The sequence below is a fragment of the Stegostoma tigrinum genome, chromosome 20 (assembly GCF_030684315.1).
Source record: "Stegostoma tigrinum isolate sSteTig4 chromosome 20, sSteTig4.hap1, whole genome shotgun sequence".
Taxonomy (NCBI): Eukaryota; Metazoa; Chordata; class Chondrichthyes; order Orectolobiformes; family Stegostomatidae; genus Stegostoma; species Stegostoma tigrinum.
This window is the reverse complement of record NC_081373.1, coordinates 14,293,829-14,314,634: the sequence shown is the minus strand read 5'-3', so window position 1 is coordinate 14,314,634 and position 20,806 is coordinate 14,293,829. Positions and strand designations below refer to the sequence as shown.

The window sequence follows — 20,806 nt, the reverse complement described above, 5'->3', positions numbered from 1 at the left end:
CTACTGTATTTACACATTAACCTGACCTTTTTTTCTGAAAAATCTACAATCATAGTTGCCATTTTGAGAGTAGATCATGTGACAAGGGGGGGGTGGTGACATCCAGTGACAGTCTAGCTTGAACCATGTAGCTGTAAAGCTATGACAAACTGGTCCCAGTTCGATTTCTACAGGCCTACCGCATGGTCTTATGATTTATAACTTGACCTGAACATAGTGACTCGTGATGAGATGGAGTCACAGCCCACTGACTGTGGGCTACTGTCATTTTCAGAAGAGCCGACGTGCATCACACAGACCTAGGAAACAGCGTGGGTTGGAGGAGATTGTAGTAGACATGCTGCGTTAGAACAAAATGTCAAAGGAAGCAAGCATATGGGGACTTGAGCTACAGCCAAAGGCTGAAAAGGTTAGTACTCACCCAGAAGATTACCAAAACCATCACAAAGAACATTCACTTAGGGGACTTTGGTTGTGCTCGGCTATTGGACTTAGACTCAGACTCAAGTAGCAGGAAAAATTCCTGCTGGCAGGAAGACAAAATGGCAGACCCATTTGGAGCTGGGAGTCAGGAAGTTGGGTTCTACATATTGAACATTTTAATGCATACTTTAATACAAAGTAAGTGTGCCTGAAGACTTAACGGTACTGGTTTTCTTCAGCATCGTTGGGAGCTAAACATTTGCAATTCTGGGGAGTCTGATGCAACTAGAGAAACCAGTAGAGAAGACCAATCCAATAAAAGATTGTGAAGTGGTGGAAGCCATGATGATTGTAAAGCATTTCCATTTTTATAAATGGGTACAACATGGAGAGTCCGTCAGCCACTTTATGGCTACCCTTTTTTTGTTTGATTTATCATTTCACTATTGTGGCAATGTGACAAAGTGTTGTTTGGTATACAGGTAGATTGTACCAAAGTGCTTCAGGGTAGCAGAACAGAGTGCATAATAGTGATGCAGCCAGAGAGAGAGAGAGAGAGATCAACATTACCAGGTGAGGTCCATTCAAGTCTGAAAACAGCAGGAATAAAGCAGTTTTGAATCTGTTCATCGATGTATTCAAACCTTTATCTTGTCTGCATCATGGCAGAGGGTGGGAGGGGTCTTTGATTATGTTGGTGCTTTCCTGAAGCAACAAAAGATGGAAGGCTTGTTAGTACGATAAAAAGGCCAGTTCACGTGACTGTCTAGTTTCTTGGTGTCTCGGGAAGAGCAGCTGTCAAGCCACACTGATGTATCCAGCTTGAGTGCTTTCCATGGTCCATTTATAAAAATTTCCATATTTCTTTGTGGACATACATGATTTCCTTAATCTCATGTTTTCTACTGTTGCATGGTTGGTGATCATCACTCCCAAAGAACCTAACATTCTTCACCAAAGAGATTAGCAGAACATTACAAATCTAGATGGGTTCCTGTAGAACGCCTTGCAGGACTAGGTGGTTTATGGCATTTGACATGAAGCCATTTAACAGACGTTGACATGGAAACCAGGATTTTGGATTTCACAGCAGCTTTTGAAATGACTACATCCCTGGAGTTGGAAGAGTAGCAGAAACTCAGAAAATAGCAGTAGCAACTGCAGAATGCTGTGAACATGGCAAGTTAAACCACAAACAGCCAATGCTGCCAACATGGCAAGTGGACTCCAATATGTTGGATCATTGCAGCTTAAGAACCCCAGTTTCAAAAATATCTGCAGTTGGGCTACATTGCCCAAAAATGCCAATTATAACCCAAACAAGAGGAGTCAACAAGAAACAAACCCAAGGACAGGATAAAAGGTACAAGTCACCCAGGGAGTTGACTGGGAATGCAGAAGCAGAAGGGCAACAATCAGTGGAGTTTTGATCAAACATTCAGTCGGTATGGAACAAAGTTGATCATTTCTAGGTTCTTCCCAAATTAGAGGAAATGGTAACAAAGATGGAAGCAAACACAGGTGCAGCAATGTTTCTGATTCCTGAATTAAGTATTTAGGAAGAAGGGCACTGCTGTTGAAGCCTGCTAAGATTACGTTACAGACATACATAAACAAATGGTGCCACTAAAGGGTTACATATTGGTGAAAGTACATTTAAGGCACCAGTGTGCAGAATTACCACTGTATGTAGTAAAAAGCAAACCCTGGCATAATTTGGATGCTCCTGGTCACAAAACTTAGATTTTAAGTAGGTTGGCAGATCCAAACTTGCATTTGCAAGACATCTTGGACATGTCTAAGGATGCCTTCAAGGGATCCCTGGGGGGGAAGGGAAGGAGAAAGAAAGATAAGAAATGAAAGGAGTTGAAATTAAAACAAAGGTGAAACCAGAGGTTCATCCAAGGAGTCCTTTACAGCAGACACTTCAACCTGCTGACCAACAACAGGCCGCTACTTCTGGTTTTGGCCCTCAATCACCATGGCAGCAAATTCAGTCAATTTCATAGGACTAAGCAGAGGAACAGATGTGGCTGATAGTGGTGGATGCCTACTGCAGGTAGCTGTAGGTGATGGTTGTGAAGTCAGTACCAGTAGAAGCAATGATAGACCAAATGGATTAAATGTGTCAAGTTTAAAAAGCCCCAAACAAGTCATGAATGACAATGGTCTACAATTAGTGGCAAGAGTTTGGGGAGGACCTGGAATAGCAGTCAGGGAGATTATCTCCATCTTACCCAGCGATAAACAGACAGATGGAGAGATTTGAACAAACCCACATGCAAGCCTTAAAAAGAGGGTTTGCTAGGACAGCAAATTAAGTTCCTCAGCATGTCCTATAACACACCACACACAGCAACCTAGTGCTCACCAGCATCCTTAACATTCAGCTACTACTGAGAACCATGTTTGACTGCAGCTGGGAGAGATCAGAGTGATGGTGGAGTAAAATTAACAAGGACAGATGGCCAGAATCCAAAAGTTGAGGATACCGCAAAGCGCAGAGATTGTCTTGGCCTGAAATTGCACGTCTGGTAGAAAAAAAAAATCAATTCCAACAATGGTGGTTCAAACAGGACAGTTGTCTTATACACATCCAACAAGGTCTGGAGGGGACTCGTGGTTACCTCACCAACAGGGATGGAGTGAGTGAGAGAGAGGGTGTGTGTGTGTGTTTGAGTGTGAACAAACTGGACTTCCTTCAAAATTCAGAGCTGGGGTGAATGGAACTAGTGGTGTCACAGTCATCTATCAGGGAGGGGTATATCTGCTAGACAGCAGGTACTACTTAAAGTCCAGGAGACTACACTAGAAAAGGTTCCTTAGACTCGGAGACCATCTTCTAGAAGCTGCTATCCTCCAAGAGACTAATCATGCCATGTAGACTAGTTGAGGGGTGATTTTTATTCTATGTTTTCCATGCTTTGGTAAGTATTGCTGAATATGTATACATGTTGGCTAGGATAATAATTGTTGTATACATGTTCATTAATGGGAGTTTTTGAAATAAAAAGAGGGAAAGGTATTATGTAGTTGGGGGTGTGTGCTGCCCCTTTAGGAGAGATGGTCAGAAAAGTGGAATTAGGGGTGGCGGCTACTCAAGTCATCTTGTTCATTTATGCCTTTGAGAATTTTGCTTCAGTGTCCCTTTTTCCATCCTCAGCCCAGCACAGATTCCCTTTATCTACAGAGCATAAGTACAAAGTTATCAGCATGACTGCTGCATCTACTGTTGTCACGATTTGATTTACAAAAACACCAGTTACACTTATTTGGCTGTTAGTGTGCCAACATAGATAGTGACTACTGTGCAAACAAGCATTTCCGGCTCACACCCAAACACTAAAAAGGAAAAGACACACAAAAGACATCTTTTAAAAAAAAATTTATATGTACACAGTTCTTTCCATGTCTGGGCTTGCTCTCCACTGATGAGTGTTGGAAGCTTTGGTGAATGAGCACCAGGTATCAAGATCTAGCAGCATGTCTGTGCTTTTTCAAAAAGAGGGGTGCAAAAGTTAAAGCAGAAGAGTGGCTAAATTCCAACCAGAAATAAATGAAGTATTGACAGCTGTTATATTTATCATGCTAATTATAGTAATGATCAGCAGTAATACACTTTACAGTAAGTTGTCATTGCCATGTGCCCTATGGTTCTGTGGAACTAATATTGTGTCACACTGCTATACAGCTCAAAATATTTTCAGTAACCAGAGTGGGTTTCAGGAGAATAGAATCTGTAACTCTACTACTGTGTTATGATAAATATAATTTTCCACACTATTTCATTTTATCTGGTCACAAAACACGAAGAGATTTATCCCTGCAGGAGAAGCACTGAAACATGCAATGAGCACCACTACCCAGGATACGGGTAGCAAACAAGTGGGAACACCATCACCTGCAAATTTCTCTCTGACTTGGAATACATCACTATTACTGGATCAAACCTCTGGAACCTTTTGATATAGGTATTCAGTGATAATAAATGAATTGAAGTGGTTCAAGGGGATGACCCTCCTTTTCCCAAATTAATTTGGAGAAATGTTTAACAAGGGGTATGTTCACATAACTATGTGGAAATAAGAAATATCCCTGAATACACAGCAGGTTGGCATTTGAAATAGGAAAAATGATACACCACCAGACATTTTATTCAATCTGTTAATTTTAAATTGAACTAAATACTTTGCAGCACTGACTGTTTTCTTTCCTCCCCCTTGAAGAAAATGACTTGGCAGAGCTTTCTGCCCTGCTTTCCACTTTTGGATGTCCCACAGACTTCCTATATGCAGCAATCCTTCAGAACAGTCCATGTACTGCCAAGCAACCCCACCTACATGCAACCATTTTCTCCTCTTGGTTTCTTGTACCTGCGCAACAAAAAACCCATTACAAGACAACCAAAGGAAGCAGGCAAGCAATGGCAATTTCAAGTATGTAGTCAGGAAACCTCAGCTAGTGTGCAGAAATATAGTGCAGCTTTATATTTCTTGAGAAATAGGGGCAGGGAATAAATGAGGCAGAAAGGGGAAAAAAGGTGTTAATCTGGTTTTATGAAACAGATATTCAAAATGGATTAGTCCATACATCTGTCTGTAAAAACAAATTTTTAATTATCCACGATCTATCCATGCATGCAACCTGAACAATAACTGAATATTTTGTGCTCCATTTTCTCTGTCCAAATAAAAACATTTAATTTTAAAATCTGGATTCCAAATGTGCACATTGTTCAGTAAAGGTAGCTTTTACATATGATTTAAAGTGACTCAGGAGAATGGCACATGGTGCAAACAATGTTCAAGGGGACAGTTGGGGTTGGGTCGGAGATGAGGCTTTTGACCCCAATCAAAAGTACTGCTTGATTTATAGAAGTCATGAAGGGTAAGAAGTAAAGGAAAAGGATAGATCTGTACAGTGTATGCAAGTGTAGGCTAAATGTTTGAAAATACAAGAAAGAAGACAAGAATGAATGGGAATTAACATGAATTTCAGCTACTTCTCACTCAACACAGTATTCGGGAAACAAGGAAGTGTGCCATTTGAACAAGATATCAGACAGAAAATTGTAATAGACAATGGTTGCAGGAATGCTTCCATCAGTATAGTGAAGACAGAAAAACAAATTTATCTATCTCCAGCAAGTGGAAACATGAGAGTAGGGGTTTGCACAAACGGAACCAGGGTGTGCGAGAAACCAAAAAGAGTGAAATCTTAGCTCACGCACTCATTTGTCAATTGAGATTGGGAAGTGTTGGCTTCGTGGTATTATCACTAAACCATTAAGACTGCTCTAAGGACTTGGGTTCAAATTCTACCATGACAGATGGTGGAACCTGAATTCAATAAAAAACAAAATCTGGAATTAAAAGTCTAATGATGACCATGAAACTATTGTCAGATTACCAGAAAAAGCCCTCTAGTTCACTACGCCCTTTACAGAAGGACTCTGCCATCCTCACCCAGTCTGGTCTACGTGTGACTCCAGACCCACAATGCAGTTGACTCATAACTGCCTTTTGTGCAGTTCAGGGTGAACAATAAATGCTAGTCGAGCCAGCGATGCCCTCGCCTCATGATTGAATAAGAAATGCTGCAGCTAAAAGGGAATCTTAGGCTTTCCTAAGCACTGTCAAAGGTGATGTTCAGCCTTTTCTCCTGATATCAATGTGATGGGTTGTATGAACTGAATGTCAAAAACATGCCAATACTTATCCGCATGACTTAATTAATTCTTCAAGTATAGGAGTAAATATTTAGTAATGCAAGACAGGCTCTATTTATTGCATATTGAAGGGGTTATAGAACAAGAACAGAAGGTTAGAAAGTGAGAATGGTGCAGACTGTGATAATGGTTTGAGTAATAGGTTATTGAGGAATGCATTCCAAGTAGTAGTTCTAAGTAATGTCTGGGGAGGGTTGATTGACTAATTGCATTAGCAGATCATGGTGTGACTAGACCAGCACATCTGTGTGTCAGCAACCAACTGAGAAACTGTTTCTGTCAGGAGACATCAACATTTGAGATGCATACTCAAAGTATCAGGGACAATGAGAGATACCACAAATATAATGCAAAGGAAAAAGACCACAATGGAAACAATTTCTGGTCCACACAACAAACGAAGGTGCGAAACCAGAGACTGCAAGGTGTACATTTGTTGTGATCTATATCCATTTTTGCCTTAACCACCTTTGCAAAAAAAAAAACTGACTAGAAACAGACATCTGGGAGCTTATTACATTCCATGTCATACCGTGGGGAGGACAGAAACTGTCACACCCATCACTTAATACATAACTATCAACACTTAACAGCAATAAGATGGGATGGTAGTCACATACAGGACTGCTGCTAACAATGACTGTGGGACATGTTACTAAGTTAACATTGTGCCTGGTGAAATCCAATGACTGAAGTCTAACTTGAAAGTTAGTCTTTATACAAACAAGAAACATTCACACACTAAATGGTTTGAAGGTATAGTTCAAATTAGGTTCTGATAAAAGGTTTTGCACCCAAAAGTATTATTCTGATATTAACTTTTAAAAGATTTTGACTAACCTGCTGTGTATTCCCAGCACTGTCGCAATTATTTCAGATTTTCAACATTTACAGCATGTTTCTTTATCAAGAAACAATTTATTTAATACAGTGAAATGAGAATATCTAAATATAATGTGTGTTTTAAAGACAGGCAAAGTCCATTACTTTCCATAGGATTCAAAACAAAATGCAGAAAGGAGACCAGATACCAGTTGAAGTCCCAAAGCCTCCCACCCATCAACAATGAACTGAGCTCAATTATCACTGCAAACAGAAAACTCCACACGCTCCTCTGTAGATAGTCAGTTATTAAAAACAACCAAGTTTTGACATGGTAGTTCAACTGCCTGCACAGCAAGCTCACACCATCAGCTTGGGACTAGTGTCTGAAGTGAGAGAACTAGGCACCACCTTGTCAACTTCCCTTCTGATACCGAACAATTGCTCATGTAAAGTGGGAGGAATAGAAAAGGGTATAAAACAGAACAAGGAAGATAATGCTTTGTTACTGCATCAGTGGAGTTCCACCCAACTCTCAAAGTGCCATCTAAATCAAGTTCACCTCATTATGTATTGCAAATTAAAAAAGAAAATATAAAACATTATTAAACACAGGTTATTCAGCTTAAGGCTAAATTTAGATACATTTAATTATACACATCCTTTAATTACACTACGTTGCACAGATTTCTGTTACAAGTTCCTTCCAAGAACTAACATCTCTTTAGGAAATCCCTCCATTTTAGCTAACTCCAAGAAGCCCAGCTTTCTGTAGAATTCCAGACCTCGTCGATCAGTGGGTTTTACTTCACAGAATGCTCCTCGGGACCCTAAGAAAAAAAAGGCTGAAATAAGAATATGATTCATTGAGATTCACTACAAACCACTTGCAAAGAAATGGATGCTTCAACAAACCCAGGAATCATCACCAGCCAACTCCCTTTTATTTGTTGTTCTTGGTAGACTCCATCAGTTTGATCTAACCTACGCATTTTTCTCAAAAAGCTTTTGATTGCTTACAACAGTATCTCATATGGCTCTGTGTCACATTTTGTTCAATAATCGCTCCTGCAAAGCATCTTGAAATGTTTCACTACATTAAAAAGGTGCTGTATGAATGTGAACTGTTATTCTGAAGCTGCAAGTCTGACATTTTTGTTAGCTTGGTGTCATCCTGTTGAAGGGGGCAAGAAGTGTTTACTGAAAAGTAGCACCATCTGACAGCTAGCTTCACCTATTCAAACCTTCGACACTGGCCCCTTCCGTGGGAATTCAAGCGAGACTGAATACTGTTCAGTGCCAAAAATGGTGGCCATACATGTTTTCATGAACTTGTGTAATATACAGTGATGATGATTTGGTCAGGGTCACCATTGTCAGGTAGATCTGAAATTCACTATCTCAACATCAAGCTTAAAGAGCAGATGGCTGGGGCCCTATTCACAAGGTTATGAATAAAGGTTGACCTTGTAGCACATGGAACATGGAAGGGCTCGTGGAGCAGCAGTAGTGCTACTGCTGATCCAGGAGACTGGGGCTCAAGTCCCACTGGCTCCAGATCTGTGTAATAACATGTATGAGCACACAGATTAGAAAATATCTAGTCCATGGCACTGTAGAAATCCCGACACGTACACTGATTAGGGAGCATAGGCTCTCAAAACAGAAAAAAACAAACACTGGCTGAATTCTCAATTAAGGAAGAGGAAAAGTAAGCTTGCTCAGTTTCAATACCTGTTTTCAGCACAGGATGTAACTTAAAGGCATCTTTGATACTGCTCCGGATTTGAATATTGTAAATCTACCTATCTATTGGTATGTAAGGGGTACAAGATTAGTGTTAATTCCATTGACAACACACTTTTTGTGGTAACATTTTTATTGGCTAACAAGATCTGGACCTAGCAGGGATTCCAAAATAACACCATCTATTTGGGCGTACAGAGTCACTGAAACTGCTCTCAACCAAGTGAGTTACTAACCTTGCGTCAATTTGAAGAAAAGAGATTCACAGATTGGTGACCATCTAGAGACATGATCACAGATCACCATGTCAATGGTTTTCCCAAGTGACATATTTGTGAATAAACTAATAAGATTAAAAGTGCACATCAACACTTTTGCTCAAGATATCGGCTTCAATGCTCTTTTGAAAGTGAAGGAGTCCTTCATAACAGATGGAAAACTCATTTAAAACTGGTTAAAGCTCACTCAACCATTTAGCCAATTCATGTTGTGCAAAGCCAGCTATCGATAAGGGAAGCATAAAGGGACATTGTTCGGGCACAAGTTTGACATCCCAAATGTGAGTCAACGCACTGAACCACAAGGCCAAATCCATTACCAGGCAGGTTACCATCTTTACACAAGTTCAATTAATGCCTCTGCAACTTGTCCTCTAGTGTGGCTGTACAGTCACAATATTCCAATAGGTCCTGAAGGTATACGGCTGGAACAGTAACTGATTAACAGCATCCATTGTCAATATATTATTGTTTGTTGAGTATGACTACTCTAATTATTTGTTTAGTTTACGTACAAGTATCATGGTTTGTGTTGAGATTAAGCAACACTGTCAGATATTTTTGTTGCATATGAAAATCAATTCTTTTAGATATTGCACAGTATGTATCAGATTCGTTCACTGTGCTTTCAGGGCTTCACATCCATGTTGATGCTGCTTTATAGTGAAGTAATTAGTATCAAAGGAGTTTGAACTCAGCAAATACCTCTTCCGATTTAATGTGGAATGAAGGCACAAAGTTGAATGCATAAGCAAGAACTCGTTCCTGGAAGTCAATGTTACATCATGTATTTCAAATGTTTGCTGGTTAAAGATCATTTTCCATCTAGTCAGCATTTGTGCTGAAAAAGGGTCTCACTGCAGGAGAGAGGCGGAGCACGCAGGAGAGCGCCTTTCTTAAAACACTAAGTTGGAAAAACTCAAAACATGGAGCCCACACAAAGAAAAAGAATGTGGAGAAACTTACCTGAAAAACCGTGAAAGCATACTGCTTGACATTGGAGAACAGTACAGAGACCGGTATCGTAAAGTCACAGAAAGCCCAAAAAAGAATTTCTGAGACTTAGTGAATTTGAAACAGTGCCACCTTGGACTAGTCCACAATAGAAAATATCCTGTCCATGTCCATATTCTCAAGAGTATTCAGGAACTTACACATTTTAATCAATTCACCTCATTTTGCAAAACTCTAGCCCAAACCCAGTCTGTTTAAAATACCATTATTAAATAGCTCATTCATCCAAGGTAACAATCAAGTTAAACCTCGTCCGAATTGCCAACACATTTATGTCCTTCCTGGCATTCTGGCAGTTAACCATTTAATACATTCCACGTGGTGTAATGGATCACTTACTTTCAATAATTAGGATCATCATGGGTTTCATTTCAGATGAGGAGGGGGAAGAAAGCATTTACACTTACCATTAGCTTTCAACGATGAAAGCAAACATCCCATCATACTCTTAGCAACACTAGGATCTGTCACTTTTGAGTGCACATCTACTTTAATTAATGATGGGAAGGTGGCGAGGAAGCTTTCCGGTAGGCCTTGCTGCTCTTCATGGAAGCTCAACATCATTTTCTACATGGGAACCGAAAACAAATTAGTCACAGGCATCTTCAATACTGGCAATGTTTACTGAGACACATTGAAACATTAGAACATAGAACATAACAGCACAGTACAGGCCCTTCGGCCCTCGATGTTGTGCCGACCTGTCATACCAATCTGAAGCCTATCTAACCTACACTATTCCATGTACGTCCATATGCTTGTCCAATGACGACTTAAATGTACTTAAAGTTGGCGAATCTACTACCGTTGCAGGCAAAGCGTTCCATTCCCTTACTAAAGAAACTACCTCTGACATCTGTCCTATATCTTTCACCCCTCAATTTAAAGCTATGCCCCCAGAACTGCTGAATATTAAAAATCCCACAGCACTACTCAATGAAAAAGTCAGCACTCTTTCACTCTCCTAGTTAACACTAAAGCGCAAGCACCAAAACCAAATGCGGTCACCTCAAAGGCAGTTGTGAAATACTAATGTGTGCAAAAATCTTATGCTTTTGCATTAAATAGTAACTTCACAATAGGTTTCATTCTGAGAGCGCAAGGAGCTTTGGGGAGGGGTGTAGTGTCCTGTATTTTAAAGGCATAAAAGCTATTGAATCAATTTCAGTTCTTTTTTCTTTCACTGGCACCCTCTGTGCTTGAAATTTAATAGATATCAATAAAACAGGAGCCTGGTTATGGCTTTTAAAGATGAACTGGAAGAGAAAGGGGGAAATTTAAAAAAGCATAGATTACAGTCAATAACACCAAAAAAAATTAAGATTACAGCAAAAAAAGTTGAATGACATCAATGCTGCGTAGAAATATCCAAAGCAAGTTCTCAACCTGCCTTGACGAAAACGTGTCCTTCAAATTGACATCTTACAAACTATCTGGTCACAATCAACCGAACAACATTTTCTACATTACAATAACAATTACACTCCAAAGGTACTTTACTGGCTGTAATTCATACAGATGTCCACTGGTCATAAAAAGCATGATAATAAATGCAAGTCTTTCTTCCCCTGAAGATATTATGGTCAAGACCTTTAAATTGCTCTGTTGGGGATGATCAACGGACTACTGAGGATAATCTTAATAAAAGTGGCATTTCACAACTGTCCAGAACATAAGATTTTAGGAGTCTTACATAAAGGCACTTTTAAACCAGAAACAATCCTGACATCAAAAAATAAAATTGTAATGCAGGATGCAGAAGAAAAATAGGTATTAGAAGGTTTGTAGCTCAGGTTGTGGATGAGGCTGTAGACATGCTCGCCAAGCCAGCGGGTTTTGTTGCAAATGTTTTGTCACCCTGCTGGCTAACATTGTCTGTGTGTCTCCAGTGAAGTGTCAGTGTTCTGTCCCACTTGTTATTCATGTGTCTCGGTTTGCTGGGGCGGTCCATATTACTGGAACTAATACCAGATGACAAACCAAACTTGGGTTCAATCACCTTCTGTGATTAAACACACAAAACCAGAAGAAACCCACCAACACAAATGATATCCTTACTGGGATAAAATTCATGAAAGAGAAGAACCAACTACCCTTCCTGGACATGATGGTAGAACCCAAAAACAACAGAACTCCAGACAATGAAACGTGAGGCTGGATGAACACAGCAGGCCAAGCAACATCTCAGGAGCACAAAAGCTGCCGTTTCGGGCCTAGACCCTTCATCAGAGAGGGGGATGGGGTGAGGGTTCTGGAATAAATAGGGAGAGAGGGGGAGGCGGACCAAAGATGGAGAGAAGAAGATAGGTGGGGTGGAGAGTATAGGTGGGGAGGTAGGGAGGGGATAGGTCAGTCCAGGGAAGACGGACAGGTCAAGGAGGTGGGATGAGGTTAGTAGGTAGGAGATGGAGGTGCGGCTTGGGGCGGGTGGAAGGGATGGGTGAGAGGAAGAACAGATTGGGGAGGCAGAGACAGGTTGGACTGGTTTTGGGATGCAGTGGGTAGAGGGGAAGAGCTGGGCTGGTTGTGTGGTGCAGCGGGGGCAGGGGACGAACTGGGCTGGTTTTGGGATGCGGTGGGGGAAGGGGAGATTTTGAAGCTGGTGAAGTCCACATTGATACCATTGGGCTGCCGGGTTCCCAAGCGGAATGAGTTGCTGTTCCTGCAACCTTCGGGTGGCATCATTGTGGCACTGCAGGAGGCCCATGATGGGCATGTCATCTAAAGAATGGGAGGGGGAGTGGAAATGGTTTGCGACTGGGAGATGCAGTTGTTTATTGCGAACTGAGCGGAGGTGTTCTGCAAAGCGGTCTCCAAGCCTCCGCTTGGTTTCCCAAATGTAGAGGCAGCCACACCGGGTACAGTGGATGCAGTATACCACATTAAGCAGAGGTTCACCTGCACATCTGCCAATGTGGAAAATCATCTTGGGGCCTGGGATAGGGGTGAGGGAGGAGGTGTGGGGGCAAGTGTAGCATTTCCTGCGGTTGCAGGGGAAGGTGCCGGGTGTGGTGGGGTTGGAGGGCAGTGTGGAGCGTACAAGGGAGTCACGGAGAGAGTGGTCTCTCCGGACAGCAGACAGGATTGGGGATGGAAAACTGTCTTGGGTGGTGGGGTCGGATTGTAAATGGCGGAAGTGTCGGAGGATGATGCGTTGTATCTGGAGGTTGGTGGGGTGGTGTGTGAGAACGAGGGGGATCCTCTTTGGGCGGTTGTGGCGGGGGCGGGGTGTGAGGGATGTGTTGCAGGAAATGCGGGAGACGCGGTCAAGGGCGTTCTCGACCACTGTGGGGAGAAAGTTGCGGTCCTTGAAGAACTTGGACATCTGGGATGTGCGGGAGTGGAATGCCTCATCCTGGGAGCAGATGCAGCGGAGGCGGAGGAATTGGGAATAGGGGATGGAATTTTTGCAGGAGGGTGGGTGGGAGGAGGTGTATTCTAGGTAGCTGTGGGAGTCGGTGGGCTTGAAATGGACATCAGTTACAAGCTGGTTGCCTGAGATGGAGACTGAGAGATCCAGGAAGGTGAGGGATGTGCTGGAGATGGCCCAGGTGAACTGAAGGTTGGGGTGGAAGGTGTTGGTGAAGTAGATGAACTGTTCTAGCTCCTCTGGGGAACAAGAGGGGGCGCCGATACAGTCAATGTAACGGAGGAAGAGGTGGGGTTTGGGGCCTGTGTAGGTGCGGAAGAGGGACTGTTCCACGTAACCTACAAAGAACTCTAGACAAGCTGGACCAAATACTCAATTATACTAGGAACCACTGCAATGCATACAAAACAGAGCTGCATCAGGACACTATTTAAAACAAGCCACAACGCATCAGAGCAACGTGGAACTGGAGCACTTAAATGGCATCTTCAAAAGAAATGGACACTCAAAAAGGACAACCTGCCATTACCTCCGAGGCAGACCACAACAGGCAGACATAACCAGAATCACTAAATCACCCTACCATATATCAAGGACATTTCAGAGATCACCACAAGAATACTTGGCCTGCTAGGTATCAGAGTAGCCCACAAATTGACAACCAGCCTACGACAGCAACTGACGACCAAAGAATCCCACACCTAAAACCAGCAAAACTGGGGTAATATACAAAATACCATGCAAGGACTATGAGAAACACTACATAGGGCAAACTGGAAGAAAACTGAGTATACAGATAACGAACGCCAACGAGCCAGCAACAGACACGACCAGTTCTCGCTTGTCTCACTACACACAAATTCAACTGGGACAACACATCCCTAAATCACACAAGCGAAACAGAGACACACCAGACAATTCCTGGAGGCCTGGTGTTCCAAAAGGGAACTCCATCAACGAATACGTTGAATTAGACCCGTGTACAAACCGGAAGTAATACCAACTACCTCAGCAAACCAAGGCATATAAATAACAAGCGGGACAGAACACCAACACTTCACCGAAGCACAGTGACGATGTTACCTAACAGGGAGATGAAACATTTGCAGCCAAACCCAGCAGCTCAGCAAGCATGTCTACAACCTCCAGGTGGTACAAGGGTTCTGTTAAAAACATCTATGACTATTAACAATGTCTATTTGTACATCAGTGATGTTACACTGGGCTAAGTGCCATTGTGACAGGTCTACAGCATGAGACAGGTATATCCCTCCAAATATAAAATATAGAGGAGCAGTGAAATTTAGCCAGCAGAATACCAGAACTTCAAGAATTGGGGGCAGAGGAGGAGTGCTGTGGCCATCACTAAGGAGAACATGCTGGGAAGCTGAAAGGTCTGACGGTGAACGTACCATCCTGACCTCAGACTTCCTAAGGAGAAAGTGGAGGCAATTGTTGAAGCATTGGTGGTGATCTTTCAGGAATCACTAGAGTCAGAGAGGGTCCCAGAGGACGGGAAAATAGCTAATATGACAATTCTGTTTAAGAACAGAGCGAGGCAGTGGACAGGAAACTATAGGCCAGCTAGCCTGACGTCAGACGTTGGTAAGATTTGAGAGTCTGTTATTAAGGATGAATTTGCAGACTGCTTGCAAGTATATAACAAAGTCGTGCTGAGACCGCCCTGCTTCATCAAGGTGGGGTCATGCCTGACAAGTCTACAAGTCTACCGTAATTCTGTGAGGTGGTAAAGGACAGCCATTTGATGTGATCTAATTGGATTTCAAGAAGGCCTTTGACAAAGGGCCACTCAGGAGGTAGCTAAAAAGACAGAGCCCGTGGTGTTAGGGGCAAGGTACATAAGAACTTAAGAACTAGGAGCAAGAGTAAGTCATATGGCCCCTCAAGTCTGCCCCGCCATTTAATAAGACCATGGCTAATCTTTTTGAGACTCAGCTCCACTTACCCGTCCACTCACCATCACGCTTATTTCCTTTACTGTTTTTAAGGCAAATTTTTGAACAAACATTCAGCAAGGTAGCTTCAACCGCTTCACTGGGCAGGGAATTCCACAGATTCACAACCCTTTGGGTGAAGAAGTTCCTCCTGACCTCAGTCCTACACCTGCTTCCCTTTATTTTGAGGTGATGCCCTCTAGTCCTAGTTTCACCTGCTAGTGGAAACAACCTCCCTGCCTCCACCTGATGTATTCCCCTCATAATCATATATGCTTCTAGAAGATCTCACATCATCCTACTGAATTCCAATGAGTATAATCCCAGTCTACTCAGTATCTCCTCATAATCCACTGACCTCAAAAGGTCCTCTAAAAGTACCTCCAAAGGTACTGACAGGGGATTGATTGACTGGCAGAAGATAAAGTGTGAATAACAGGATCTTTTTCTATCACAGCCGGCAACTAGTGGAGTTCCGCAGTGGTCCGTGTTGGGACTACAACTATTCATATTATACATAATGATCTGGATGAAAGAAGTGAGGGCAATTGTTGCTAAGTGTATAGATGAAACAAACACAGGTGGAGAGATAGGTTAGTGTTGAGAAAACAGGGGGACCGCAGAAGGACAGAGACAGGCTAGGAGTGGGCAAAGAAGTGGCAGATGGAATACAATGTGGGAAAGTGAGAGGTTATCCAAATGGGGAAAGGCTTCAACAGTTGAAAGGACAAAGTTACTTGAGAAGCCTTGTTCAGGATTCTCTTAAGGTTAAGATGCAGGTTCAGTTGGTAGCTGGAAAGGCAAATGCAACGTTAGCATTCACTTCAAAGGTGCCAGAATACAAGATCCAAAATGTGCTGAGACTATATAAAGCTCTGGGAATATTGTGAACACTTTTGGGCCCTGTATCAAAGGAAGAATGTGATGTTGGAGGGAGTCCAGGGAGGTTTACAGGAATGAACCTGGGGATGAAGCGCTTTTCAAATAAGGAGAGGCTTAGGACGCTGGGTCAAAACTCAATGAAATTGCGAAAACTGAAGGGGAAGCTTATTGAAATTTACAGAATACTGAGTGTCCAGGATAGAATGGATGTGGAGATGATGTTTCTTCTAGTAGGAGAAACTGGACCAGAGGACAGTCTCAGAGCAAAGGGACAACCCTTTACAGTTGAGATGAGGAACTTCTTTAACTTTAGCGTGTTGAATCTGTGAAACTCATTGCCACACAAGGCTAAACAAAAAAACAAAAACTGCGGATGCTGTAAAACAGAAACTAAAAACAGAAGTTGCTGGAAAAGTTCAGCAGGTCTGGCAGCATCTGTGAAGGAGAGCAAAAAAAAAATCAGAGTTAACATTTCAGGTCCGGTGACCCTTCCTCAGAACTGATGGTAGCTGGAAAAACGTTGCTTTATATGAAAACAGGGAGGGGGTGGGGGTAGGGAGTAAATGTTACGATAAAAGATAAGAGTCCAAAGAGAGAGAAGAGCAGTTGGATAGACAAAGGAGTTGATAACAATCCGGCTAGGAGGGTGAACAGCTGTTAATGGGGATGGTTAGTGACTAACAATAGGTAGTGGTATTGGCAGGCTACGTGCTAACAAGACCTCGTGAATGGTGTACAGGGCTCGGACATGGGAGAGTTAAGGCCCTAAAATTATTGAACGCAATATGGAGTCCAGAGGGCTGTTGGGTCCCCAAGCGGAAAATGAGGTGTTGTTCTTCCAGCTTGTGTTGAGCTTTGCTGAAACACTACAAGCAGGACAGAGACGGTGGCCAGACTGAAGACAAGTTCAGACAAGCAGGAGGGTGGTGATGGGTGGGATGGTTCAGCTCTTTACACATCTAGTCCTGGAACCAAGTGCACGTCCATGGTAAAGAGGCAGTGGCTGGAGCCTGCAAACTGGAAATTTTGAAACCGGTTTAGCTCGTATCTCGCCACATCCTGAGACGCGCACTCAGTGCCACGTGCACATTCTCGGCCTCTCTATCCAACAGCATCACAACACGCTGACTCAGGGTTGCACCACTCGGCAGTTCCTCTGGCTCATTTGTTATGCGAACAAGAAACAATTTCTTTTTCTTTCAGGGATCAAGGCCTTCAAAACGCAACAACTCAGAAACCCATGGCTCTTAGAACCTTCCTCTCATCCCCTTCCCTCCGACTCCATCACCTCCCCCAAACGCACCTCCTGTCGGGTATTCACCAACCCTCCTATTCTTCCACTGTGATGCTGAATGTTCTGTACTCAAAGGCCTCAGCTTCATTCCTCGGTGTCCCCACCTTAACGAATTTTGGGCATGACACGATGTTGAACTCTTCTTCCGTCGTCTTTGCCTCTGTGCCCATTTCTTTGGGCAAGAGTCCTCTTCCTGTCCTACAAACCCTTTCACCCAGTTCCAACATGCTCCTTCCAAATGGACCCCTTTGATCTGTTCATTGAAAACCATCAACGTGATATTGGTTGCCGCAATTTCTCTGCGCCCATACCAGCCAACACCCAACCGCACCGCCTCGCCTCCTCCACCGTCCAAACTGACTGCACACTGTGTGCTTAGATCTAACCCTTATTTTGTTATTATGTCTGCCGATGAGGGTGGTGCTGCAGTCTGGCATACTGACTTCTACATTGCAGAGGCTCAGCGCCAGCTGTCAGATGCCTCCTCCTATCTTCCCCAGACCATGACCTGATCATGACATATTAGGCCATTGTATCAACTTCTCCTATCCCCACCCCCACCATCAAGCTGGCAGACCCCCGAACCTGCACTGTTTACTTCTACTTCCTTCCAAAAATCAAAGAAGAGGACTGTCCGGGCAGATCCACCGTTTTGGCCTGCTCCTCCCCCACAGAACTCATCTCTTTCTACCTTGAGTCAGCCTTTTCTTCCCTAGTCCATTTCCCTGCCCACATACATCCGTGATTCCTCTGACACTTTATGCTGGTTTCAAAATTTCCAGTTTGCAGACTCCAGCCATGTCCTCTTTACCATGGATGCGCAGTCATTTTACATATGCATTCCCCACCATTCCTTGGGGCTCTCCGCTCTTTCCTGGAGGGAGCACCCAAACCATCCCCAAACACCATCACCCTCCTCCACTTGGCTAAGCTCGTCCTCAAAACAGACACACATTCCCCTCCCCTCCCTTGTCTGCTTTTCATGTGGAGTGTTCCCACCGGGATACCTTGGTCCACCCTTCCTTCACCACCACCATCAAACCCCCATGCCACAGCATCTTTCTCTGCAACCAAAGGTGCAACACCTACCCATTTACCTCCTCCCTCCCCACTTTCCAAGGGCCCAAAGTATTGAAGTGTTCCAGGTGAAGCAACACTTCAATAGCACTTCCCAGAATCTAGTCTACTACATTCGCTGCTCACCATGTGGTTTCCTCTACATCGGGGAAACGAAGCGTAGATTGGGTGACCGCTTTATAGAACATCTACATCCTGCTCATAATAAAAGACTGAGCTTCCAGTTGCCTGCCACTTCAATACACCACCCTGCTCCCTGTCTCTGGCTTGCTGCGGTGTTCCAGCAAAGCTGAACACAAGCTGGAAGAAGAACACCTCAATTTCTGCTTGGGGACCCTGTAGCCCTCCAGATTCAATATCAAATTCAATAATTTTAGGGCCTAAACTCTCCCATGTCCTAGCCCCATACACCACATATCAGGCACTGTAATCACATAACCTGCCATTACAGATTACCTACTGTTGGTCACTCTCAGTTCCCATTAACAGCTATTCATCCTCCTTGCTAGATTGTTATCAACTTCATTGTCTATCCAACTGCTCTTCTGGCTCTATCCTTTATCCTTTTATTCACTCCCTAGCCCATCCTCATCTTCTGCATGGAAGCTACCATTAGTTCCGAGGAACTGTCACCAGACCCAAAATGTTACTTTTTTTTTCCCCCCTTCACCTGCTGAGCTTGTCCAGCAACTTCTGTTTTTGTTGCCAAAGGTTGTGATGGTTGTGCCACTGAGTGTATTTAAATCAGAAATAGATAGAATCTTGATTATTCAGGGGATCCAGGGTTTATGGGTAGTAGGCAAGAGAGTAGGACGGGGGTGGTGGTGGCGAGAAATATATCAGCCATGATTGAATAGTGCAGCAGACTCAATGTGCTCAGTAATCTAATTCCGCTACTATATCTTACTGTCTTACAAGCCTTCAGATACAGGCTTAATTTAGAAGTTTCTGGGTACAAAAATCCCACTGTACTATCTTGTGCCAAGATCGAGACCACAGAATTTCTTGAATATTCTCTATCATTGATTGAATTCACAGGGAAAATAAATCCAGTTACTCAAAGATAGTACCTGTTCTTCGGAAAGATTTTGACTAGGGTCTGGTTTAATATATTTCTCCCGCATAGCGGGTATCCAGGACACTTTGCATTTTTTACAAAATGGTTTCACATCCACAGTTCCAAGGGCATAACCACATATACTGCCCTCATCCTCTAAAACGAAGCAATAATCCGGGCTCAACGTCAGAAGACCTCCGACCAAACTGCAAAGACAGCAAAAAATAGTATTTTACACCAAAACTAATACCCGCATGAGCATGAAATCATACCAACATTTATTTTAGCTCTAAGCCACAGAACAAGGATCCAACTGTAAAAGGTAACAAAGTGTGAAGCTGGATGAACACAGCAGGCCAAGCAGCATCTCAGGAGCACAAAAGCTGACATTTCGGGCCTAGACCCTTCATCAGGGAGGGTCTGATGAAGGGTCTAGGCCCGAAACGTCAGCTTTTGTGCTCCTGAGATGCTGCTTGGCCTGCTGTGTTCATCCGGCTTCACGCTTTGTTATCTTGCATTCTCCAGCATCTGCAGTCCCCATTATCGCTTCACCTGAAAAAGGTGCAGGAATCACTCAACAGGACACCAAATTCTAATGTATAATTCCTCCAGGGCATGCAAATGCTTTCTGGAGTTTTGCCACAGATGGCAACACTGAGTGCATCAGTCTCATTGACTATGGTGTTCACAGCAGGCCAAACAAAGCTATTTCTCACTTGGCAGCCTTCACATACATTTTGGATATCAATGAATTGTAGAAATCCTGTCCTTTTTTATCCCCCCCTTTTTATATAAAGGAAGATATATGCCGATCATACTGCCATTTATAACAGTCTGGGAGCTGGAGAAACACTGAATTTTTTTCTGAAGAAGGGCCTGGACCCGCAACATCAGCTTTCCTGCTCTTTTGATGCTACCTGGCCTGCTGTGTTCCACCAGCTCCACACTGTTATCTCAGACTCCGGCACTGGCAGTTCTTAATATCTCATACTGCCACTTATATCAACTTGGAAAAACATCTTTCAAAAATATTGACAGAAGTCATTTCCTTTACAGTGTTAAATTTGTTTTAAGAGTGGACTGCAGTAATTATGTAACCAAATTCATCACCCTTAGGCTGCAAATTCAAATTTCGGTACAAAAGGAAAATTCTGGTAATT

The 20,806-nt window shown here is 43.0% G+C and overlaps 1 protein-coding gene across 2 annotated transcripts in view; it reads right to left on the bottom strand.

The window, feature by feature from the left end:
- Nucleotides 1-3,793: 3,793 nt before the first annotated feature.
- The window catches only part of oga (O-GlcNAcase), a 58,382-nt gene continuing 41,369 nt past the window's right edge, over nt 3,794-20,806 (bottom strand). For both annotated transcript variants that reach the window (XM_048551394.2, XM_048551395.2), the window contains 3 exons: nt 19,660-19,852; nt 10,419-10,578; nt 3,794-7,803 (listed from right to left, as the gene is read on the bottom strand). In XM_048551394.2, coding sequence (XP_048407351.1) covers nt 7,667-7,803; nt 10,419-10,578; nt 19,660-19,852 — 490 coding nt within the window. In that variant the 3' untranslated portion in view covers nt 3,794-7,666. The remainder of the gene's footprint in view (nt 7,804-10,418; nt 10,579-19,659; nt 19,853-20,806) is intronic.